Here is a 27,123-nt window from a genome sequence, read left to right as displayed (position 1 = left end):
AGCTCTTTCCATGCCATAACTGAAGGCACCATTCAAGAGAATTGCCTTGTCCAAACTCTCCTGAACTTGAATGAAGCATCTTATGTTGAAAGAAGTGCCCTCTCTGTGTAGAAATCCATGTTGTGCGCCACATCTCCAGTATTCTTTCACTTTATTATGCTTTAGTGTGGTATCAAGCATCGAAAATAGCCGACCTCCAAGCTCACAACGCGTCGCAGCGCAACACGTTGTGAGCTTGGAGGTCGGCCATTTTCCAAATTTTCAGGCCCTGACTCTTTAACATTCTCTGTTCGACCCTGGTTTTTGGCATTGAACACTGGATTCCGTTTGGCTTTTACGTTTCATATACAAAAGGTGCACACTGCACAGGGCAGATATAACAAAGACATTACCGACATATTTAATAACTTTATACTTAAAAAAAATGAAAATATGGAAGCCGATCTACAAGCATCATGAGGCTAGGAGCCATTATATCTGCTATTTTGGCAATTCTTTGAAAATGTTTGAACGTATTTCAACATGGAATGGAAACGATTATGACGATTATGCAAAATCTCAAATGATTGTGATCAGGCGATTATGTAATAATTGTTGGAATGAAGTTAGCACAGCCTCAACAGCTTTCAAGGTATGCACTGTAATGAACAGGTGCTTGCAGAGGTCAAGTCCTGTGACCTTTCAGTGAAGAGTGGACAGATGTCTACGCTCCGGCATCGATCGGAGTGTTTGCACGGAGCACTTTGATTGGATGGTTTGATGCCGGCACGCGAGGCCTTGGCGTGTTGTTGTGAGCTTGTAGATCTGATGGCTCCACTGTCTCAACGAGCACCAACAACCATCAATCAGCATGCCTCGTTCTTTTAAGTATGCTAAGATGAACTGTGGGCCCGCACACACACACGCACACGCACGCACGCACGCACGCACGCACGCACGCACGCACGCACGCACACACACACCCACACACACACACACACACACACAGAACCAATTGACCCTGTTTGAAGCCTCCGTGAAATCTGTGTGAATGCAAGCATCCCATTCATTTTCCAACGGGGCTTGCGTGACAGTCCGTCTAGTGCGATACGGCAAAGTTCACAGTGATGTCCCGTATCTGATCATGGAAGGACAGATGTAATTTGAATAAAGTCCATCTCAACCAACTTTATTCAAATCTTATCCGTCCGGCTGTGTGCATGGGTCCATACATTTTGTTCCATCACTCATTTAGCTCACCTTGACGCCTATACAGTATGGTGCACCACATAGGGTCCAGCCACTGTTCCCAGGTCTGCTTATTATAAGCGACTTTGGGCATGGATTTTATTTTTTATTTTTTCCACTTGTTTCTAAAGCGTAGTTGCTCTTTTGGGCTTGCTTAGAAATGTTGTAATTATTATTTAGATTAGATTAGATTACATTAGATTATTCATGAGCTTGTAGATCTGACACTTTCATATTGCCGATGTACAGTACTGTACTGTATACAGCATATTATTAAAGTGCTCGTGTAGCCTCCAGTCGCTTCTTTTGGGGCGTGTCTTCATAAACCTGGTTGCTTATTTCTCTCACAAGATCTGGCACCACACAGGGTCCAGCTGCCCCTGTGGAGGAATGAATGAGGCTATTCAGGGGGTGGGTGTGTATGCGTGTACTAGGCCTCAGATGTATGCGTTGCGTTAGACTCCATAAATAAAAGACATGTAGAAATGCTGTCCCTTTTATTCTGGGTGTGTTTGTCTTGACAACGCGTTCACATGCTAAATATTGTACGCTCGAGTTATTCCTGTCGCTCTTTGCCCAAACAAACCTTCTCCTGAGCAGTGGTGGAAGTTATGTAATGTTATGTAAAAGTACTACATTTCAATTGGTTTCGGCATCAAAATATACTATATACTGTAAACGTATATACTTATTATCGAAGAAAAGATTACTCAAGCTATTCCAAATGTGTCAAACCATTTTGATAATAGCAGATACTATCTGCTATTTTCAAATAGCCAAAAGCATATGGCTAAAATGCGCCTTAAGTGGGTAAAGATAAAGATGTTTTGTTAGTAACCATAGCATTAATTATTGTAGTGGAGGAAAGAGTAGAATCTCCCCCATCTGAGATGTAGTGGATACTGGATAGAAGTATAAAGTATAAAAAAAAAATGAAGCACTCAATTAAAGTTACCTGAACATTTTTCTTACATAGGCTACTGTATTTGAGTGAAGGGATAGTTTTAAAACATAATATATTTTCTATGGAATACTCACCCCTTGGAGACTCAAATTTAGTTTTTGTCGCATTCCTCCTGGGCCAATAATTGGATGACCTACACTACAGTAGGCCTACAGCAGTTCCACACACAAAGAGTCTGGTTTGTGTCTCCATAGGGAACTACTGTTGGTCATCAAATCATTTTCAAATAATGGGACAAAAACTAAAAAATATCCATGAATTCAAGTCTCCATGGGATGAGTAGCCTAATCGACAGAAAATAGGGACTTTAAGCTTGGGCGGTTTTCAGGATGGCTCCGTTCAGTACAGCTGCTATGACGCGATCGCCCTAGCAGTCAGTACCTTTTACTGAACTCTTTGGTTCCCATGGTGACGCGTCTATGCAGCAGACGTTGTAGACGCTACGTGGAAAGGTAGCTTCTGCCGTAGCAGGAGAGGCTGCGACTGCAAGCAGGTTTATCTATCGAGCACTGATCCATGTCCGGTTACCGTAGCGGACTGCCGTAGCCGTCATTGCATAAAGTCCCTAGTAAGTCATTTTGAGGGTGAACTATCCCTCTAAGTTGCTTTCCCACCTTTGCTTTTTTAAGCAAAAGGAACCGAACGCCCCAAAATATCTACTTCTTTCATGACTGTTTTCATCCCGGAGAGAAGGATGTTTGTGCGTGTGATATATAAGTTTCAAGACGACCATAATTATATAAACCTATACCTTATTTCATTTTTTTTGGGGGGGTGACATTAAAAGTCTGTATACCTGCAGGACATGGGGAGGGGATGTGGTTTTTGGGGGCGAGGAGGAGGACGACGGATTTAGGACAAGCCGAGGCGAAGAGCGCGGCCCGGGGAAGTCGGGAGACTTTTTATTTTTAATGAGGGCAAATGTGGGTTACAGGCTAAAAGAGGATATCAAATGTACCCTTTGAAGAGCAAGCAGAGAGAGACTCACATGGTAGCAGCACAGTGGGAGAGGAAGTATCAGACTGCGGCGCGCGTGCACGCGTGTCTCTGTGTGTGTGTGTGTGTGTCTGTGCGTGCGTGCTTGTGAGAGAGCGAGTGACACATGGTCGGTGTCCTCTGCCCTCTAAAACAACTGTCGCCGACCAAATGCAAACGACTGCAAACAAGCCCCTGCTTTACGGTTTGACTTACAACTGGGGGTCCGAAAATAGCCGATCTACAAGCCCGCGGCGCGCCGCTTGCGCGCCGTGGCGCCGGGCTTGTAGATCGTCTGTTTTCGGAGCGTGTGTGTGGCGTGTGAAGCGATAATATGAGAGCTCTGCTGCTGCGCTTGTGAACAGCTGGTGCGACTAATAATTCCTCTCTGGCATCAGTGGTGGAAAGTAACTAAGTACATTAAGTAAAGTACTGTACTTACTGTATGTAACATGTATACTTTAAGTCATACTTTTACTCTACTGTATCTCAGAGGCAAAGAAATTTACTCTTATACAATTATTTTGAAACTTGAAATCATACCATAAGTTACTTTGCATGTGTAGATTATTACAAAACGTACATTAACCACTTAAGCACCATTCTATACTTTGTCCGTTCGAACATTGCCGATCTACAAGCTCGAAGCTATTTATAGTACTAATATTTATTATTTACTTAGCATATTTTGATGCTGATATTTTTGAACTCTCACTCAAGTAAAATGTCTAATACAGTCCTCTCTCTCTATAGCAATGGTTACTGTCAGAATATAAAACTATTTAACACAGTTATTTTAACAACGGCAATGATGTTTAAAAAAAGGTTTTGTCTTTGCTCATTTTTCCCCCCGGCAGATGCGACTCTACAGCCCCGCCCGGTGGTGAGCAGGCCGCACTACGTGGTGCCCGGCAGCGGGACGGGTTGCGCGGAGCGGCGGACCCCGGCTCCTCCCCCGGTCAGCCTGGGCGTCGGCCTGGAGTCGCCGCGCTTCCACCCGCACGCCAAGGGCAAGAACGTCCGTCTGGACGGGCAGCTGCGGCGCGCCACGCGCAAGAACAGCTTCTGCAACGGCATCACCTTCAGCCAGAGGCCCGTGCGACTCTACGAGAAGGTCTGTGTTCCTTGATGGATGGAACTTCAGGCTTCTTTTTTCTTTTTCTTATTTTTTGACCGGTATTCAGATATCGTCGTTGCTGTCGGGCAGAAACCTCTTATGTCCATATTCGGACTTATTTTGACGTCCTCCTAGGGATGGGACGATAATCATTATTATCGTTTATCGTGATAAAAAACACTCTGGAGATTGAAATATATTGTGAAATTATCCTCCTTCATTCAGTTTTATTTGCCGAGCTGCATATCTGGTACCACTTAAACCCTCTAAAACGGACCTGGAAATAACATACTTGATACAGTCTTTTTTTCACTCTCTACAAAATCTCTTTGCCAAAGCATTGCAGATCTACAAGCTCAAGCCTTTTTTTGTGCCACATTTCGAGCTTGTAGATCTGCTACTTTTCATTCTTTTAAATTGTAATCCTGAACAGTTTTGGACATAATGAGGTTTCCACACGACAGAGACTAAATATTACTGTATGTAGCCAATGTGTCTAGATTTGTTGTGAGCTTGTAGATCATCTAGATTTTTGAAAAACATTCTAGTCAAATCTAAAAAGTTGTTCTTTTAATGGAAAAAGGGGTCCCTGGCACAACACATTTTCAGATGCAGGGGTCCGCAGCCAGATCTAAAAGTTTGAGTACTAGTACTATTGATCCAACAAAACCGATCACTAGACGTTAATAATAATCCCCTTGGGTTTCTTTTGGTCTCTGGCCATCAGGTGCGTCTGCGTCTGAGCGCCGTCCACACGGGCTGGAGCGGCGCCCTGCGCTTCGGCTTCACCAGCATGGACCCCGGGGAGCTGAGCTCCAACGACATCCCCAAGTACGCGTGCCCGGACCTGGTGACGCGGCCGGGCTACTGGGCCAAGGCCCTGCCCGAGAGGCAGGCCACCAGGGACAACATACTGGCCTTCTGGGCAGACCGCCACGGCAGGGTCTACTACAGGTGGGCAACAGGCAGGGTTACTTCTGACAGCAACCTTTTTTTTGAAGTGGTGAAAGCCGCTTCGAAGGAGTGGCTTTGTCTGTCCTGTACATGTTTTTTTGAGGATTCCCATAGATTCCCAAGGAGTGGCCATGTCCCGTGCATGCAGAATTGAGGATTGGTCAAGCTTCACATGACAATTTGGCCCCCCAGACAAAATCATTAATTCATTCAGAATTCATAAAATAATATAGAACTAAAGCACATAGAAAGTATAGATCTAGAACACAGAATGTATAGATCTAGATACAGATTTCATAGCTCTAGAACACATAGAATAAAAATTCACCGCTTCACTTCGAACCGAGGTTTGATCTTTATTTATCCCACGATTTTGTAACCCATTTTTCATCCAGTGACAACTAACGTAATCCTGGGCGGCTACACTCCCTCTGCCAACCTGGAGAGACAACAGACTGGCCTCATGCTTCCCTCTATGCATGAGGAGTCCAAGCCGCTTCTTTTTACCTGACAGGGGAGAGATTCCCCTGTTGGACGTAGCGCGTGGAAGTAACACGTTATTCCAACCAGTTCCTTTCCCCTCCATCAGGCGCCCCGGCTGGCCAGGATTACTGCATGTTTTTTTTTGTGGGGGTACCTACCCTAGGAGACACGGGGAGAACATGCAAACTCCACTGATGACGTGGAGGAGAATTTTTGTTTATTCTACTGTTAGACTGATGATTCTTTGGTTCTTGGTTTACCTACGATCCTAGATTACTAGATTACTATGCTTTCTATGTATTACCTTGTGCTGTCCTTGCCTAAATTGTAAATTGTAAGCCTGTGCGGGCTGGGCATCATGTGGGGTAGGACACTATAATAATAATCTATCTATCTATCTATGACTGCAGCATCAACGAGGGTGAGCCTGTCCTGTTCCACTGCGGCCTGAGCATCGGCTGTCCTCTGTGGGCCATCGTAGACATCTATGGCATCACCCAGGAGGTCACCCTGCTAGGTGAGTCACTGGTCATCCTCAACCTCCTTGGAATGACCCCCAGTTTGATATGCACTGCTAGGGTGACTACTAGGCCTGTGGTTCCCAAACGTTTTAGCTCAAGACCCAAAAGAGAAATTAGACGTTTGCCCGGGGACCCAAACTAGTGAAAATAATAGGAAATTATTGTATTTATTTATGAAATATCTTAGAAAAATGTTGAGACATCTATGGCATCACCCATCGTTGAGTCACTGATTCTACTCATCCTCAAAGATTTTCAAAATTATGCCCCAAAAATCTTTTTTTTCTTCTTCATGAATTAAAAACTAATTCAAACATTTTTCAAAAGAAAATCATAAATAAATAAATAAAAATAAATCTTTTATAGAAGATCTAGAAGCTCACAACGCGGCGTATTGCGACACGCTGTGAGCTTGTAGATATTCTATTTTCACTAGCTTGAGTCTCTTTTGGGTCTCGTATGTAGCTTAAATGTTTGGAAAACAGTGCACTACTAGGCCACGGACTCCCCATTTGACACACTATGTTTTCCTATGTTTTCCTCGTGGGTCCATTTGGTTCTAAATGTTCCACTGCTATCTTACACCCAGAGTTTGCCCTCTGCATTTTAGTCAGCTTGCTGGTCTGAAGGCAGAGTGAAAAACGTTCTTGCTACATAATATGCAGCCCTACGCTCAACTCATTACCAGGTCACCATCTTTGGGGCTCCTGGGCTGGCGCATGGAATGTGGAGCCATCCATCATCACGTTTTAATAAAACAACCTCACGGAGAGCGAGCATATCTGTGCTGTCGGCCAGAAACCTCTTATCTCCATATTTAAACTTTTTTGTGTTTTGGTTTAAATTAATGCTTAGCACTTGATCATAATACAGCGTCAGACAAAAGCATCAAAAGTAGTGGATCCGACCCGGGCCGTCCTAGCAGTCCGGGCACCAACTAAGGCTCCTTATGCAGTCTCTAGTGCATCGCGGGTTCGAGTCCCCTTCCCGACAAACTTTGCTCTATGTCACTCCCCGTCTCTCTCCTCGTTTCCTGTCTGTCTCCACTTACTCTATCAATAAAGGAAAAGAATTACAGTTTTGGACACAGGTACTTTATGAGGTTTCCACCCGACAGAGACGATATTGTCCAGTCGATGTGATGTGTTAAGTCAGTGTTTCTCAAACTTTCTAATGTCAAGGTCTCCCCTTAACTCTGACAGAGTTACAGACTTGTATGGGTCAATTTAGGCCCCCCTAAAGGAACCCACAGAGTCCCTGGAATCCACTTTGAGAACAAATGTGCTAAGTTCTCACAGATGTCTCTTGAACCTGAGCAGGTTATGCTACAGGGAGGAAGACATGAATGTTCACCAACAGTCAGCAACAGCATCCTCCTGGATCCACCCGTTTTGTTCCAAATCCGTCCCAATTCAACGCAGTCAGTAACACTCGTGTTCAACATGGTAGATGACATTTTTGTGGGACTCCCAGCGACGAGACATTGGATTTTTTGTCCATATCGCCCATGTAGTGTGTGACCAGTGCGACCCTAGGGAGCATGTTTTTATAGTAACAACATTTATGACTAAGTTGAGAAGCGAGCGAGAGAGAGAGAGAGGGAGGGAGGGAGAGAGAGAGAGAGAGAGGGAGAGAGAGAGGGAGAGGGAGAGAGAGAGAGAGAGAGCAGCTGAGCCAAGACAGTCCACATGAGAGCAGATGAAAATAGTTGTACATAGTGGAAACTCGGGGCTGTGTGTACTCTGTCTCTCTCTCTGACAGAAACGGTTTGTGCGGCCGGCAGGCGAATAAATCATGACACAGATTTAACTATAACTGTAAGCCCTGACTCTGAGGCAGATCCTACGAATGCCTCCTTCTAAATCAGTAGTTCTCACACTTTTAAAAGATCTTTCAAAAGATGTTTGAAAATAGCAAGATGTACAAGCGTGTAGATCTGCTGTTTTTGATAAGCCAACGCAACAAATCTAGAATGACACGGATGCTTTCCCCGGTTTTAATGGAGATTTTAAAGGAGCACTTCGACCATTTTCAACCTTATCTTTGTAATTGTAATTGTTCCTCACTAGTATAAGATGTGACCTTTTCTGTGTACTCTCTCTGCGTCTCATTGGTGGGCTGTGGACAGTTCTAGGGGGGCGTCGGTGGCTCGGGTAAAGTGGCCGGCAGAGCGGCCGGATCGGAACCGCAAGGTTCCCAGTTCGATCCCGGGCTCCCCCAGAGTTAGTGTCGAAGTGTCAAGGGCAAGACCCCTAGTTGCTCCCGGTGAGCAGGTTGGTGCCTTGCATGGTTTCCTCCGCCATTGGTGTATGAATGTGTGTTCAAATGGGTGAATGTAATGTACAATCTATGTAAAGCGCCTTGGATAAAACACACTATATGAATGCACCATTTACCATTCACTTATGACATCATTGATGGCTGATGGGGATTTCCAAGTTAATAGAAACTACAGCATTTTCTCTTTCTGGAAAATTTGAATGCTGAATTAGATAAATAGTTGTTCATAAATATAATACAGAAAGCTTGTAAAATGGTTGTTTACGGTGAAATTGGTGACCTGCTGAAATGTGTGACCATCTTGTGGACTTCACATAACTTACATGGAGGTCTTTAAATACGTGGCCTTTAAATACCGCTATAGGTTGAACTCTGCTGATAAACAAACCGCAATGATTTACGTCCGGGCACTGACGTCATGTGATGCAACTACACGATGGTCACATATTTCGTCAAGGTCACCAATTTCACTGCAACACCGCCGTACTGGAGGACAGATGACGAAAGGAATGGACGGAAGCGAGGAGGCAGAGATTTGAGTATTGAAATTCAGTTTTAGGCCACTGTTTCTCAACGTCCCCTCCGGGGACCACCATGGGTCCAAACAGTTAAATAAAAATCAAACCTCGGTTCGAAGTGAAGCGGTGAAGCATTAGTTGTGGATGCAGTAGGTGAGAACTATTGCATGTACAGGACAGATAAAACCTGAAGGCCAAATTATCATGTGAAGCTTGACCAATCCTCAAAGTATCCATTCATCAGACCGGGAGGGACACTACACACATATTCTGGACGTACAGGACAGATAAAACCTATTCATTCTGAACTGAAATGGCCATATATATGGACATGGGACACACATTTTGCTTTTTGAAAAAGCCTATTCATTCTGGACTGATATTCTGGACGTATGGGACAGAAAAAACCTGTTCATTCTGGACTGGAGTGACCATATATGGACATGAGGTGACATACATTTTGTTTTTGAAAAAGCCTGTTCATTCTGGACTGAATTGACCATATATGGACATGAAACACACATTTTGTTTTTGAAAAAAACCTGTTCATTCTGGACTGAAATTACCATATATGGGTGTGGGACACACAAAGCCATTCATTGGAAGCGGTTTTCACCGCTTCAAAAATAGTGTAGTTTTGGGGTCCCAAAGATGAAAGGCGGTATCAAAGGGATCCCCGATCCCCAGGGGTCCTTGAAGGGGTTCCAGAGAGGTTCCAAATGACTGGTACTGTAACTCCGAGAGTGTGCAAATGGACGCTTTGCGGGTCCATTTGGTTCCGTTTGCTCACACTCTCAGAGTTATGGTGTGGGTGGGGGGGTCCATGGCCTGCCTACATGCATACCAAACTGGACGTCCTTGAAAGGAAAAAACGTTTCTGAATCCCTTGCTGGACTACAGCAAGCTAGTCTACAATAACTCCTGTCGACTAGTCCTAGGAGACACAACAGGGACGGATGAAGATTTGAGGTCAATCAGCCACAGACCTCCTCTCTCTCTCTCTACCTCCCTCCTTTATTGACTCTCTCACATGACTTTCCCGCGCTCTATCTATCTCTCTCCCTCCCTCTCTGTGTGTGTGTCTTCTGTTTCCAACTCCTCTCTCTCTCTCTCTCCATCAGTGCCGTGCACACATAGACATCAAAGGGGGCTTGAGCCCCTGCCCTTTTACCCGTCTGTTAAAATGTGCCCTCTCCAGACCATGAATGCAGTTTTTACTATGGTGAAAGAAATGCAAATGCCCCTTTTCCATGCCATACTTGAAGGCAGCATTCAAGAGAATTGCCTTGTCCAAACTCTACTGAACGCATCATCTTATGTTGAAAGAATTGCCCTCTCTGTGTAGAAATCCATGCCGTTACGCCACATCTCCAGTATGGCCTTTTTTATGCTTAGTTTAGTGTGGTATCAAGTACCGAAAATAGCCGACCTCCAAGCTATTTTCGATATTTTCACCAAAAGGCCCTTTTAGACATTTCAGCCCCTGCCTCTCTAACATTCTCTGCAGGTCACTGCTCTCCATCTCTCTCTCCCTCCCCCTCCCCTCCCCCCCCCCTCTCTCTCTCTTGTCGTCCGCTGTGTGTCTTCCTGGGTGTGTTTATGTTGGGTCTGACAGGGAGTCATGTCCATGTTTGGTCATGGCGTCTGAATCCTGGGGGCTTTGGTAAGGGGCCAGTCAGTACACTATACACTCCTCCAAGCAGCAGCCAGCAGCATCCCTGCAAATAGCTCATTTAGAGTAAAAGTAGCAATATCACAATGTAGAACTAGAAATACTCTTCTACAAGACTCTACGTTACAAGTCAGAGTCCGGTATTCAAAAAGAGAAAAAAAGCGTAGTATTGGCATGAAAATATACATAATGGCAGTGTTTCTCAAACTTTCAATTTCACGGTCTCCCTTTAACTCTGACAGTGTACAAATGGAACCAAATGAACCCGTCAGGATTCATTTGGTTCTTTTTGTACACTGTCCCTAGAATCCACTTTGAGAACCACTGCTTAAAGTGCACTATTTTCGTCCATGCTAAACCCTATACACCTAAACTTCTTTGCCTTTTTTTACTATTTTGAAAAACATTTTTAAATACAGGTAGTTGAAATAGCTGATCTACAAGCTCACAACGTGCCGATGTAGATCGGCTAATTGAAGTATTTAAAATGTTTTTCTAAATAGTAATAAAAGGCAAAGAGGTTTATGGGTTTTAGCTTGGCGAAAATAGGGCACAATGTACCAAAAGCAAAAGTGCTCTTTATGAATGGCTCATTTAACGAGAGTCAACGTTTTCAAAGTTTGGCGAATTCCTTCAAAGATATCTGATATACAAGCTCACAACAGGTCGCGTTGCGACTGCCATTTTCAAATAGAAAACGTTTAAAACATGGCTTCATCGGTTAATGCATGTTTTTGTAATAACAATCTACATGTTGTGGAGACTGAACCCAAACCAAGGCACAAGAGAGCAAAGACAGTGTTGCCAACTCGGGCATTTATTGAACAGTTCTTATTTTACAACAGCATTGTAAGGCAACGTAACATGAATGAACAACATAAATGTGAATAACTGAAATTGTCTTTTAATAAATCAACACAAGGTTTTCCCCGGACGGGGCTGTCGTTTCTCCTCTTCGTGGGGGGGCCAGGGGGGTAGGTAAGAGTTACTTTAAAGGGGTTTCCCTCCACAGGAAACAGGCCAGAATAATTCCAGTGTATAGTCTCTCTTCCCCACAGGCGCTAGGCGCGTATAGTTCCTCTCTACAGGTGACAGGTAAAGTATTTCTTTCCCATAGGTAATAGGTGAGTATAGTTCTTTTCCACAGGTGACAGGTAATAGGTGAGTATAGTTCTTTTCCACAGGTGACAGGTAATAGGTGAGTAGGTGCCCGCTCTTACACAAATCCGTCTAATTCTCTATCTTCGAAATAAAATGAACACGGGGTATAATGGGCCTGGGGCCAGAGAATTTCCGGATACTAGTATGGTTTTAAGGGAAGTGAGATATACTCAACAAAATAGGAATAGGGGTGGCTCGCTGGGGGTCCGGAAGGTAAGGCTGTGGTCTCCTTTTCCAGGTCCTTCTCCTCAGCTCGCCGAGTACACACTCTCCAGTGATAGGTACACACTCCACAGTGAGTCAGGTTTGCGCTCCTCATTGATCCAGGTACACACTCCTCAGTGTCAGTCCGCTCCCAGTCCATGCCTAGAAGTAATGAGTAGAAGGAACATTACTATAATGCACTTTACACAGTAACATGCGGTGGAGAGGGAAATATGGTGGCTCTTACCGCCTGTCTGCCCATGATCAGCTTGTCAGAGACTCCCAGCACAGACTGAAGGGGAGAGCGAGCTCAGTACTTATGCACCCCAGTGTTGGGTGGGGCCCACAGGTGCATACGCTTGTGCCTGATGAAGCGTGTGGGCCGGCAGGTAACGCCCGTCAATCACTTGGCCCACACAGTGTGTTGGTCTGCTAGGGCTCGCTCTCCCATCCAGGGTGCGCTTCTTTGACATGCAGGGCCTACCTGGCGGGCGGTGTCCGAACGAACCACCACACAGTACAAAGTAACTAGTAACCAAAGTTAGAGTAGAGTGGTGAAAAAGTGCAACATTTGCCTCTGCCAGTTGGTGGAGTAATAAAGTAAAAGTACCTCAGAATTGCCTTCAAGCACAGTACTTGAGTAAATGTACTTACTTGGTTACTTGGTTACTTTACACCAACACACCCCGGCATTCCTGGAAATGGTAATGAGAGAACGTATCGCCAGCCAAGAGGAGTTCCTGCCGCCACACTTGTATACATCAGCCTGTAACGTATGGGCCGAATTAGCAATAACTATGGATTGTAATGAAATGAGACGTTTTGGTAAACACGGGAGAGAAACAAAACGGCGCCGTCGTTGAGTAGAAACCAGTTGGTGGAAAAAACACATTTTTAAAAGTATCAATACTGGCAATGTAGAAAATTACTCTGATACAATTAAAAGTCTGGAATTCAAAGTACAAAAGTATTGGCGTCAAAATGTACGTAAAAGGACCAAAAGTAGAAAGTACTACTTATACAGAATGTCGTGTTTCAAATGTCTAAAATGTATTTAAAAAAAGCATTTGAAAATAGCAGACAAGCTCACAATGTGTCTCATATCGCGACGCATTGTGAGCTTGTAGATTGGCAAACTAACGAGTAACTAAACCTTTTCAAATAATTATAAAAGTACAATATTTGCCTTTGAGATGTATATGGAGTAGAAGTAAAAGTACTGAAAATTGGAAATACTCCAGTAAAATAAATATTCCACAAAATTGTACTTAAGTACAGTACTCGGGTAAATGTACTTAGTTACTTTACACCACTGGTAGAAACAGTGCATGTCCAAAACTGTTACTTTCATGCTCTTGTTACTACTTCTCATTGGTTAAATAAAACCTTTAACTTTAACTTTTCAAAAAATAACCGATCTACAAGATGTAAGCATGTGGATTGGCGATTATCGCTTTTCTTTGCGTGACAATGTTGTATGATGAACTAGGGCCTTAATTTATTAAAAAACATAAAACGTTTTAATTATGGCTGTCCAATGTCTCTGCCTGACACCAACGAACAGGAATGTGAGTGAAACAGGGACACGGATAAACAATTCAGGACTGGTTTATTGCGTTCATTTAAGCATCCTCCTACTGCAAGTCAGTCAACACAACCTTTTGAGTTAATATGAGTTAAGCACTTTCAACTTTTGGGCTTTAGAAGTGGAATCTTTCAAAGATAATTCAAACTTTTCAGCTGCAGGGAGGACTATATAGTCTTATTGATGTGGTTTGCAGTCTTACCAGGTGAGCCACACCTTAGCGATTGTGACCTTTTTTGACCATGTCCTCGAGCTTTGACCTTGTAGACCCAATAGTTAATCATCTCACCTGCATACAGTGTGTAGACAGAAAGACAGACACTCGATTGGACCATAAAAGTGTGTAGACAGACTGGACAGGCAGACAGACAGACAGACATTTCTCATTTATCTCAGCCCCGCAGAAGGAAACAGAGGTACAGGTACAGATTTGATTCAGTACATCTACAGTAAACATGGACCTCAAACATACAAAAGGCTATTTAGATTACATGTTGTTTAGACAGATGCTAGGTTTGTTGTTTACCTGGTATCCTAGTTTCGAGAGCTTGTTGTATCTCGGCTATGTTTGAAGATCTTTGAAAGCTTTTGAACACGTTCTCCTAATGTAGCTGACAGTATAAAACTGCCACGGCCAAAATAGTGACGCCAGGTTGAAAGTGGGTTAGAAGAAAATCGAGACACATCGGCTCCATAACTGTCAAATAATACTGTTATGTCAAATAATGGGCGATGTATCTGCCAGGCTCTAACCCATACATTGTGTGTGTGTTGTGTTCCACAGAGAGCAGCTTTGCAGAGAACGTGGCGTCCAGCTGTCTGAGCGCGGCGCGCCTCAGTGCCTACCTGCCCCAGAGCAGCCACGACTCGGCCAACTACAGCAACAACCAGCTGGAGAACAACCAGGTACAGTAGAACACAAAGCTCTTATCTGCATGCTTTAACTGTGTGCGTAAATGAATGCCCTACTTGATCATACTACAGCGTTACACCAAAGTAGCAGATCTCCACAAGCTTGAAACGTGTCGCTTCGCACCACGTTTTTGAGCTTGTCGATCTGCTACTTTTGCTGTTTTTTTATTTTAATCCTGAAAAGTAACAGTTATGGACATAATGAGGTTTCCACCCGACATGGGCGATTTATTTTCTTAGCCATTACTCTATCAATTACTTCAAATAAAATAACCAAGAAGCACATTTGTTTTGAGGTCTTTTAAACTTCCCCGCACTTTACTTTATGCACTGTTGTTATATATAAATAATGAAAATAGCAGAAGTAAGACCTCCCAACGTGTCGCATCGCAATGCACTGTGAGCTCGTAAATCTGCTATTTTCCCTTTTTTTTACACAAAATTTAAAAAATATATATACTAATTGAAACATTGCACCTATAATCACATGCCCAAAATAGGGATTGAGTATTAATCGCTTATTTTACAAAATTATAGATCATGGCTCTATTTTTTCTATAGAATATCTAAATCGATTCACAGTTTGTTTTGCAACCTTTTTTTCTTTTCCACCTATAATCCTATGCCCAAAATAGGGATTGAGTATTAATCGCTTCCAAATCATAGATCATGGCTCTATTTTTTCAAAAGAAGATCTAAATCGATTCACAGTTCGATTAACCGTTTCGCAACCTTTTCTTTTTTCCAACCAGGCCGCCGTGGCCAAGCTGGTGACCATGCATCTCAACAGCCAGCTCATCCCCTGCTGCTCCACCACCACCTCCTCCTCCATCTCCTCCTATTCCTCCTCCACCTCCCCGCCGGGCTCCAACAACAACGGGCCCCGGGGAGGGTCCCTGCAGCCACCGCCACCCCCACCACCCCTCCCCCATCAGCTCCGGACCCTCCCCCCCTACAACCCCTCGCCGCTGGACAACGACCTGCACTTCCACCCGGTGCGCGGCTCGGACGTGGTGCTCTCGGCGGACCGCTCGGCCGCCTGCGTCCACTTCGCCGAGAGCGTGCGCACGCTGGTGTTCGGCGACCGGCCGCTACGTGCCGGCGAGACGGTGTGTAATTATGGACGTTTTTGATTTTACTATATATGATATGATATATGATATAGAACTTTATTATCAGTTTACACTGAAATTTGTCTTTGGCGACACAACAGCCATGTATGCGGAACATAATATACAAATATTTGACACAAAAACAGGATTACATATATAAGGATACATAAGGATAATACAGCCAAACTCCTGATTAAGCCTTAAAGTCGACTGATGGACAAAGGACCTTTTTAGTCTGACCTTATTGTATGCTGGAACACCGTATCTCCTTCCTGAGGGGAGCAACCTATATTCTCTTTGCAACACATGGCTACTGTTAGAGGTAATATTTCTTGCCAACCTTAGAATGCTGTTATCATACAGTACATAGATGTACATATAGCCTCTGAAGTGGTTGTCCAACTATCTTAGAACAAATTGTTCAGTTGTTGCAGCAGTTGTGACTTTAGGGCTGCAGACAAGCATCCATACCAGGTGGTACTACAGTACTGAAGAATAATCATAATAACAGAAGTGAAAAACAAAAGAAGAATCTGTCTACTAGCACCAAAAGATCTTAAAAGATCTTAAGTAAGTTTAACAGATCAGGAAGATGCAGGACTGCCAATGTCAGGAATCAAACGTAATACTTTAATGTAGATCTCATCATCACAGAGGAGAGAGACTTGTGTCTCTCCCTCCAGAGCTTCCCCTCATCAGCCGCCCACACCAATGTTCCTCACACATTTATACAGGCAGGAGATGTACAGTACAGAGAGGTTACAACAGATGGTCACTCCTTACATGGTCTTTATTCTATAGTGGACACACACACACACACACACACACACACACACACACACACACACACACACACACACACACACACACACACAGTCTACATATTTGAAATAGGTTTGTGTGAGTTGGAATCAGCCAAATGCAGCAGATTATGCGGAGGTCACATATTTTCAAAAAGGTTGCATAATCGCATATTTCCGGACAATATTTTTCGGAATACCTGCATATTTCACCGCATAAAATCACCCGCATATTTTCCACCCTTTCACATATTTCGAGTAATTCGCAACTTTCTGCATATTTTGCATGTCACATATTCCGCAACTTTCTGCAATTTCACAGCATAAAATAACATAAAACCCTGCATATTTCATCGCAAAATCAAGGGATTTCGGCTGCATAATCAATGATTTTAGTCCACATAATCAAGGATGCCCACGTTTTTCTGGAGGGTCTAGTAAGGGAGGAACAGGTGATGATGTCAACCCTGCAGAGGGGTTTAAGTTGCATCTGCTAATACATTTAATAAATCAACATCACAATGACTGTTATATGAATGTTTTACCACCCACAGGTGTACGTGGAGGCGGGCCACGCGGGCCTGCCGCACTTCGGCGCGCTGCTGTTCGGCCTGACGTCGTGCGACCCGGCCTCGCTGCGCGACGGCGGCGAGCTGCCCGCCGACCCCGAGGTGCTGCTGGACCGCAAGGAGTACTGGGTGGTGTACCGGGGCTTCCCCGTGCCCTGCTCCGGCGACGTGCTGAGCTTCAGCCTGCTGCCCGGCGGGGAGGTGACCCACGCCGTCAACGGGGCGACGCGCGGCCGCCTGCTCTGCGTGGACTCCTCGCAGGCGCTCTGGGCCTTCTTCATGCTGCACGGCACCGTCAACAGACTCAGGATACTGGGTAAGAGGCAGTGTTGTTTTTGTCAGCAAATTTTGATTTAGTTTTAGTCATGGTCTTTTGAATAAAATGTCATTTCGTTTTAGTCATAATTTAGTCACCTGAAAAGTATTAGTTTTAGTCTAATTCTTTTAGACTTTTTTTTTTAGATTTTAGGCAACTAAATCTACAGTTGATTTAGTCAACTTGAGATGTATTTTGTCAGGCCTTGATGGCATCGTAATGACGATGATTTTACACTCGGTTGTGTGCTGAAAATAGCAGATCTACAAGCTCACAACGTGTCGTGCTGCTACGCGTTGTGAGCTTGTAGAGCTGCTATTTTCAGCATGCAACACCTGAGAGCAACCAAACATAAAATGACTCTTCTCCACTAGTCCCTCCCTAAAGTTTTAGTCTAGTTTTTATTTTGTTGACGAAATTGTCAATATATTTAGTCTTAGTTTTAGTCATCACAGCTTAGTTTTTATTTAGTTTTTATTTAGTTTTCGAATTTTTTTGTTATAGTTTTAGTCGACGAAATCAACACGGGTAAGAGGAAAACTAGAATTTCAAAAGGACTCTCACCCCCCAATTTGGCAGAAACCTCTTTTTTTCCTCTTGTCTCCTTTTTTCAACTTTTTGTGTTCATAAATGAATACTACGGCCACAAAATCATCAACAGTAGCAGATCCACAAGCTCGCACCACGTTTCGAGCTTGTGGATCAACTGCTTTTGCTGCTTTTGAAGAGACGTCCCCAGTCTATGCTGTAAAGCAGTGGTTCTCAACCTTTTCTGCCTCAACGGCCCCACTTGAAAATCTGAAAATCCCACTAGGACAGTGGGCTCATCACTGGCAGGTGAGCCATTAAGGTACAACAGGGGCAACACAGAAATGTGTGGAGAGGAATTGATTGGCATAACAGCTCATTTGGGGAGTAAAAAGGGGTCCAAATAATTGCCCGGTCTTACAAAAGAAATACAGAAAGAAAGAAAAAACAAACTGCAAGTGCCCTCTCTGCACCTCTGTGGTCCACCAAGCCAGACAATGTTTACACACAGTCAGAGCCATTCAAGTCCAGATGAAACAGCGGTTGGACATGTATCTGAACTTCCGGATGGCGAGCTATTTCTGAGTGAAACAGGAGAGGCAGACTGGAGATAACGTGGAGAGGAATTTGATTTGAACGCTGAGAAGTGGGTGTAGAGTAACCAACGTGGAGAATTACAATTGAAAGTTACAGATGGATGGGTAATGTAATAATTATATAATCGGTTGAAATACTGCAAGCACACATATTGTTGTTGTGTGGGGTATTAAATTCCTCCTCTGCATTAGCAGCGTGGGGACTATTTTTAACAGCACCCGGGGAGCAGTTAGGGGTGAAGTGTCTCAACTCAGGGACACTTCAACACAAGGCCTGGAGGAGCCAGGGATTGAACCGTGAGCCGACGACCTCCCCATTCCCAGAAGGCTGCGCTACCTCCCACACCATTGGGTTTTTATAATAGGAATGCAAAGAAATCTTTGTGTTTTGGGCATTATTGTTAAAATTTGTGCACAATATGATCAGGAATGTGTGATCTCACTGATCTGAAAGGGCTATGAATGGCAAGTTCATATCATCTTGACTTGACTTTTCCTGTATTCGTTTTGGGGCTTTTATGCCTTTATTTGATAGGACAGTAGACTGACAGGAAATGGGGGGAGAGACGGCGAGTGACATGCGGCAAAGGTCGTCCGGATCGGGAATCGAACCGGCGATGCCATCAGGCATCGATGCCTATGTGGCAATGCCTATGTGGTATGCACCTGGACCAGTAGGCCAGCGGGCGCCCCAACTTGACTTTTCCTAATACTAATTAATTGGTTAAATTAGAAAACACAAAGACACACACCTAACCACTTTCACTTCAGAATTGCTTGGAAAAAGCAAAAACAGCCAATCTACAAACTCACAAGGATTGTGAGCTTGTAGATCGTCCATTTTCGCTATGTTTGCTATCACTCTTGTACTCGTTACAGTGTCCTTCACTGTGGCCTAATGAGATTCTCAAAGAATGAATGTCCCCCCCCCCCCCCTCCCCCCATAAAACTGAACGAGGGGAGAAAAAAAGGTCACATTCCTCAATCGTTATCTGTCTTGTCTGGGTTTTTTTTAAGAGCGCTGCCAATTACATTTCATTTTTTCCCAGACATAAAGGAATGCTCTGGCGTAGTGAATCATGTCCATGGACTCCCGGTTGTGGTGGTGGTGGTGGTGGGGGGTTGTTGGGTGACCTCTGACCTGTGATCAGTCCCATCGTCCCACTGTTCTCTCTCACACACAACCTTATTAGTCTCACTACTCCTAGGCTTTAGTTTAACTATTCAAAAATATCAATATCAAAATAGCAGATATACAAGCTCACAACGCGGCACCGAGTGCCGCATTGTGAGCTTATTTTTCAACTGTTAAAGCACAAAATAATACGTTCCCAGTCTAAATGGGTTAAACCCCCTCTCCCTATGAAGAACATTCATTGGGGGCCCGCAGTGAACCCTTGTATCCAGGGCCCAGATTTTTTTTAATTTAACTCTGAGAATGTAAACACGTGTAAGGGTCCATTCTCACATTCTCAGAGAGAGATAAAGATTTAAAAAACCCAAAACATTTCAAAAAACAAGTAGCATTCTGAAGTATTCAAGGTTTCACTTCTAAGACCACAATGGAAGTCCCCAGGACCTTGTTTTTTGTGTCTAGTGGTAGCCCAAGTGTTTTACTGTAAGTTCAAGTTAAAGTTGTATTTGAAAACATCATAGCATAGCAGTATGAATTAGGATGTTTCTTACAATTAAATTCAAGAGGACAAGAGGACTGCTCTATTAAGGAAAAAAAACCTAAAAACTAAAACAAATCATCAAACATCAAAATAAAAAAAGTGTCTATTAGTTCTTGTAAAGCTCTTATGCTCTTGGGAGGAACGACATCTGGTGCCTTGACGTGTGACTCACAGGTTGTGTGAGTGCTGTCCTCCCATTCCTTAGGTTGTAGCGACTTGTATTTGCAGACAGGCTCTGGATCATTGGACTGGTCCCTTCTCTCAGTAGTTGATTGAATTCTCAGTGGTCTCCTCTCTCCTCGACCTCCAGAGTAGGGAGGAAATTAGTTTGTCCGTGCTGCTTACAGTTTGGACTAATAAAGTATTCAATCCATCAATGGAAAGCCTTCTGAAGTACGGTATTCAAGGATAACAAATGTCACGTTGAGGGGTGTTGAGATCATGCCTGATTCAGACGTAGTTGTACGCTTGTGTTTGTGCAACCGACGATATTGCAGTCTACAAGCTCACAGTGTTGTGAGCTTGTAGATTGGCTATTTTCGAGAGTTCGGGTGAAAAATGCCAACATTAAAAAAAAATGAGTATTCGTAAAATTGACCATACAAACGTGTGCGCACGCGCGTGTGTGTGTGCGTGTGTGTGAGTGTGCGCTTGTGTGTGTGTCTCACACGCCTACCCACAATGACCATACATGTTATTTAGATAGCATTTTTTATATTTCTTTGGTTTTATAAGGTGTTTTACTGAATAAGTGCGTGGTCTACCTATGTTTTTCTTAAATTATTATTTCTTGCATTCGATATATTTAATGTATTGATGTATTACCATGTGTTGATGTTGATGTATTGATGTATTACCTTGTATTGATGTATTGATGTATTACCTTGCTTATTGTAAATTGCTCTGGATTAAGAACGTCTGCTAAATGCTTAAATTGTAAATTCTCTCTCTCTCCCTCCCTCCCTCTCTCTCCCTCTCTCTCTCTCTCTCTCTCTCTCTCTCTCACCCCCTCTCTCCCCCACCCCAGGGACCCTCCAGTGCCCCCCTCCCCCCACCTCCCCCAGTGGTTCTCAGAGCAGCAGTCAGGATGACAGTGACAGTGACCTGGTCTTCAGTGTCAACACCTCCTCCTCCACGTCCGAGTCCTCCCTGGGTACGCTCTACAGTCTACACGCACGCACACATGCACATACACACACACATACACACACCTCCACCTCCGAGTCCTCCCTGGGTACGTTCTACAGTCTACACGCACGCACACATGCACACACACACACACACACACACACACACACACACACACACACACACACATACACCTCCGAGTCCCCTCTGGGTACGTTCTACACGCACGCACTCCGACTCGGAGTGTGTGTGTGTGTGTGTGTGTGTGTGTGTGTGTGTGTCACTAAACGCAATTTCTTGTGTTTTTACAACATTTGATGTTTCTATGATCAGTGGTGCTCAAACTTTGTAATGTCAAGAACCACTAGAAATACTTTATGTATTTGACCACCGACCCCCATCTAAAAATATTTTGTTCCAGGGACCCGCCCCAGAATCAAAGACTTACACAAGTTTGCTTTAAAAATATATATATTTAAAGATTTGCACACATGTTCACGATTTTCCTCAAAATAGATCTACAAGCTCGCATCGCAGCACTCGGTGCCACGCTGTGAGCTTGTATATCTGCTATTTTTTAAATAGTTAAAGCATAAAATAATGGATAAAGTGCATGCACATGCACACTCTGACTCTGAGTGTGTGTGTGTGTGTGTGTGTGTGTGTGTGTGTGTGTGTGTGTGTGTGTGTGTGTGTGTGTGTGTGTGTGTGTGTGTGTGTGTCACTAAACGCAATTTCCTGTATTTTTTACAACATTTGGCTTGACTCGTGGCATCTCTAAAGGGCCCTGGCAGATGCAAAGCGTCAGTGACACTTGCGTCAATGAGAGACCATTTGTTCACCATAATTACAACCACAATCATTAATAATTTGAACCACACTGATCCCAACAGAACAAGGGAGTAGCATACTGTGTACAGGCACGCACGCACACACACACACACACACACACACGCTGGGACCGTTCTATTCTGTTCTATTCGCTGTAGTCTCTCTCGTTCGCTTCTTCTCAGTTCCGTCTGCATTCCCACCTAATCTCGAGTTCCCAGAAGTTCTTTCTTTTGCCACTAGGGGGGCGAGAAGAACTTCTGGGCTGAAACCAGTATTCTATATCTCTGGGCCCGGAAGTCAGCCCAGCTCAGAATCTGAGCTGCACACGTATGGGTAACTGGAGGCAAAGATGGTTACCCATGTCTCAAAGAAATCGCAGTGGCAATGCCCCTGTGCAGCCCACGTATGGAGGCGAATCCTCCAAGACTGCACTACGACTGGCAAAAGCTGAGCTCTTGAACTTTATTATTTTTGCTGTTTGAGGCACATGACGACCCCAACTCATTTAACAAAGGAAGATGGGACTGCTCTAGTTTGTGTTTCTAAAATGAGAATTTAGACTGATGAAACAAGAGGAAAAATTAAAAACCATTGCACACTGCAATTCAAGTTTAAACCTGTCAATGTCTGGATACCATATTCAGTAATATTGCTGCACGTTGAAGCTTGAAAACATGAGCGCAGCTTCGACGGTTTTGACATAACGCCTCCAGTTTGACTATAGCTGTTAAAAAACAACAGGTGCATTTCTTGACACAAGCACCTGGCACCTTTCTGTGTGTCAGCCTACTGTAGAAAGTAGAATTGTATTGATTCACAAGGTTATTATATTGGCACCAAACAAGTGATTTTTCTTTCTTTTTTTTATCCCACTATTTTGTAACCCATTTTTTCACCCAGTGCCAATTGACTGACCTCATGCTTCCTTCTATGCATGAGTAGTCCAAGTTGCTTCTTTTCACCTGACGGGGGATTTCCCCGGTTTGGACGTTGCGCGTGGAAGGAACATGTTTTTCCAACCAGTTCCTTTCCCCTCCAATAGGCGCCCCGGATGGTCAGGGGGAGGGAGGCATTATAGAGACCAGGATTACTGCATGTTTTTGTGAGGGTATCTACCCTAGGAGACACGGGGAGAACGTGCAAACTCCACACAGAAATAAAGTGACTCTTATGTCTGTACAATTTAAGTCAACGAGAAGACGTTTTGATCAATTACTAATCAACAGAGCAAGATATCTCATATGTCCCCAGTTGTTCTAGTTACATCATGACAAAGTACTGTAAATGCTTTCCCTACAGTCTACACAATCCAAACTTATAGCAAAGTGTCATTGTGCTTTAGTGGCGGTGATATCATATGACACTACCATCAGGGGCGTCACAAGGGGTAGGAAAGTGGGACTACTAGGGCCCAAGGTGGTGGAGGGGCCTTAATCATTTTATACTTTAGCTATTGAAAAATAGCAGATATACAAGCTCACAGCGCGGCACCGAGTGCCGCGCTGCAAGCTTGTAGATCTGCTATTTTTGCTTCTGGGGGGTCCCTGGAACTCAATATTTTGAGATGGGGTTCCGTGGCCAAATACATACTATTTTGGGGGTCCTTCACATGAAAAGGTTTGAGCTCCAGTGACATAGAAACATAGGTTTTTCAAAAAACCTCAGAAGGATTTGAAATATTCAAAGATTTTCATGATTTTTCAAAAATAGCAGATCTACAAGCTCGCAGCGCGGCACTCGGTGCCGCGCTGTGAGCTTGTATATCTGCTATTTTTCAATAGTTAAAGCACAGGGGCCCGCAGTGAATCCTTGTACCCAGGGCCCAGAATTTTGTGCGACACCCCTGACTACCATGTATATCTATCCAGGATCTCCTGGTTGGTCAGTAGGAGCACACTGAGAACACTAGCAGGAGCACTCATCCAGTGTCATTTCCACTATGCCTATCCTGCACCTCGTGGTGTTCTAGCACCTCAATGGCATTAAAAACAGAACCGCAGACCTCTCAAAACAAACTGGTCAGGTTACTACTGGGCCTCACACACCCACAACTCACCTACAGTAACCCCTGCTCCTTATGTTAGGGTGGCATGGCTCAGGGTAGAGGGACAGAGTACAACAACTTGCAATGGGCCTGGTCTTCACGATACAAAGTAACACACACATAGGCACACCGATGATCTCACTGAACCCAGTTTTGGCACAAAGTCATAAAAAGGGTGACCCCTGACCTGACCCTCCTTCAGAACCACTCTAAAAGAGCACCTACAAGTGGCTGCAATTTGTAACTGCCCCCCTGTAAAAAGTCTCAGCTTATAACCGGAAATGTTTACTATACTACTATATGAATAGAATACACAGGACCTCAGTAGAAACAAGCCCTGGGGGCTTATTGGGTTATCATTTTAGCATTCTTTTGTATAAATCTGTGCCGCCGTGCCTTTTTTTTAACCCGCTAATAAAGTATCCAATCAATCAATCAAGCAATCAAAATGTATCAATGAATCTAGGCAACTGAGATACTGTAGGTCTGCTCTCGTTACGCTGCTATAACCTATAGCAATGGGTATTCAACGTTTTCAGGCCAAGGACCCCTTAGTTGAGAGAGAGATGAAGCAGGGACCCACACAACCTTTTCATAGATTCCATATAGTTTCATCGTTTGAAAGCACGATCATCAGTGTATTTTGGATTCATGTCAATTTGTGTTTTCAGATATTTAACCACTTGAACTGTCAATACTTAATAAACTTGATCTTTCACTCTGTACTTAGTCTGCTCTTTTTCACCTCTACACCAAACCTCTTTGCCAAAAAATAGCGATCTACAAGCTCACAACGCCTCACAGCGCTAGGCGTTGTGAGCTTGTAGATCTGCTATTTTTGGCTAAAGTTCTCAGAATATGGACGCTAGGGTTCAAGTGGTTAATATAGAAAAGGAGGAAAAAAAGCTACTATCACACCAAGATTTGGAGGACCCCCTGTAGTAACTCTGAGGACCCCCTATGGGTCCCAGACCCCCTGTTGAAGACCCCTGAGCTAGGCAACTGAGATACTGGGCTATAGCAGTGGTTCTCAAACAGCTGATGAGTGACTGCATACAGTTAATGTACTGTACCGTATGTACAGACGCGCAGAAATGCAGTTGGACAGGAAAGGAAGGCACTCAGGCACGCAGGTGGAGCCACGGTCGTCTGAGATGTGGTTTGTGTTGTTGTTGCGTCCACAAAGCGGCTGACGACAGGTCCGCTCGCCGCCTACACAACCATAACAGTGTCAGACACATTGGCCAACGCTGTGTGCTCGTGTTGACATGTGTTTTGTTGATGCCAGTGAAGCATGTCTGTCTGTCTGTATGCATGCACTGGTAATGGCTTTTATGTGGCCTGAGCAATGCTACAGGCCATCTACAACAACAAAGGCACAGATTTGTTTTCAGGGCGGAAAAGACAGTGTTTCTCAATTGATACTACAGTAGCATACTGTACTATAATGTCGAAATACTCTGTTACAAGTGAAAGGCCTGGATACAATAGTTTACTTGAATAAAATTACAAAGGTATTGGTGTCAAAATATACTTACAGAACCAAATAAAAAGTAAAAGTATTAATTATGCAGAATGTCCCATTTGCCTTTTTTTAATTGTTTTAAAATAACCAATCTACACGTCACATTTCAACACGTTGTGCGCTTGTAGATTGGCTATTTTTGAATAGCCAAACTATAAAGTATTTAGTATGTAGTTAGTCTCGCGTAGCCAGACAACTATTCCACAATCTCTGAATGCTATATAGAGTCTGGAATAGCAGCTCCCTAACGGCGAGTAATGGAAACGGGCATTACCGTTCAAGAAAATATATTTTAAAATGTCATTTCTGCTAAGCAGCAAGCTAAACATGTTTAAATGATTTTTATTTATATAATGATAAATGTTTGCGATGTGAGACTGAAACGGAAGTGACGAAGGGGCTTCACTTCCGCTTCATCTCTCACTCATCGTTTCTATTTCCCTTTACCAGACTGTATGCCGGGAGCATTTGACCAAATCACGGAGGCAACAGTCTGGCCACACGAGACTAGTATGTAGTATAAGAAAAATAAAAACTAGGTAGCAGCCCTGTTTCATACTGTATGTGCAATAGGTCTGGATGCCATTCAATGGTTTGTAGTCCTTAGGGTGGTTTTGTTTCTAGCCTTCTTTTATCACAACAGTTCTTGCTGCTATGTTCAAACGTTGTTGTATTTCCCCCAGTAGGTATGGGAGTTTTTATCGTGGGTCATGTTTTCAAACTCACTGGGTGTGTGTAATCTGTGGGAAGTATGTGTCTCTGATGTCTCTCTCTCTCTGTCTCTCTCTCTCTCTCTCTCTCTCCAGTGACGGCCCCCAGCTCCCCTATGTGCGTGCCGGCCTCTCTGCCCGTCCTGGAGCCTCTGCCGCCCCCCGCTGGCAAGAACGGGGAGTGCACGGTGTGCTTCGACCAGGACGTGGACACGGTCATCTACACGTGCGGCCACATGTGTCTGTGCAACGACTGCGGCCTCAAGCTCAAGAGACAGATCAACGCCTGCTGCCCCATCTGCAGGAGACCCATTAAGGACGTCATCAAGACATACCGGCCGTGAACGCTGCCGTTTCGTTGAGACAATCCCCCGCCGGGTCGCTGACTTCAGTAGCCCCGCCCCCCCTCCGCTGTAGCTTCTGGGACGAGGTTCCCGTCGCGTTACGCTCCGCTCCAGAGGCGAGAAGGCAGGACCGACGGAAATGTTCAGTTCTGACCTTTTTTTCTTCCCCGAACATCATATCTGCTGTAGTTGTCGGGGCAGAAACTGAGTGTTTTTTCGTAAATTAACACCGTATTTGATCGTACTACGGCGTTCCGCAAAAGCATCAAAAGTAGCAGATCCACAAGCTTGAAACGCGGCGCGAAAGTAACACTCAAAAGTAACACTTTTGGACATAATTATGAGCTTTCCCCCTCGACTGAGACGATATC

The 27,123-nt window shown here is 44.1% G+C and overlaps 1 protein-coding gene across 1 annotated transcript in view; it reads left to right on the top strand.

Annotated features, from left to right (window-relative positions):
• Positions 1-26,752, top strand: part of neurl1b (neuralized E3 ubiquitin protein ligase 1B) — a gene marked incomplete at both ends in the record, with an annotated part of 39,654 nt that extends 12,902 nt beyond the window's left edge. The window contains 8 exons of the mRNA XM_080745970.1: positions 4,024-4,280; positions 5,011-5,237; positions 6,131-6,237; positions 14,446-14,567; positions 15,326-15,682; positions 17,040-17,370; positions 21,198-21,323; positions 26,505-26,752. Of these exons, the coding sequence (XP_080602096.1) occupies positions 4,024-4,280; positions 5,011-5,237; positions 6,131-6,237; positions 14,446-14,567; positions 15,326-15,682; positions 17,040-17,370; positions 21,198-21,323; positions 26,505-26,752 (1,775 nt within the window). The remainder of the gene's footprint in view (positions 1-4,023; positions 4,281-5,010; positions 5,238-6,130; positions 6,238-14,445; positions 14,568-15,325; positions 15,683-17,039; positions 17,371-21,197; positions 21,324-26,504) is intronic.
• Positions 26,753-27,123: the final 371 nt, after the last annotated feature.

This window comes from Nannobrachium achirus (genome assembly GCF_963921795.1).
Source record: "Nannobrachium achirus genome assembly, chromosome: 17".
NCBI classification, from domain to species: Eukaryota; Metazoa; Chordata; class Actinopteri; order Myctophiformes; family Myctophidae; genus Nannobrachium; species Nannobrachium achirus.
Note: the sequence above shows the minus strand (reverse complement) of the source record. Positions and strands in the feature narration are given on the sequence as shown.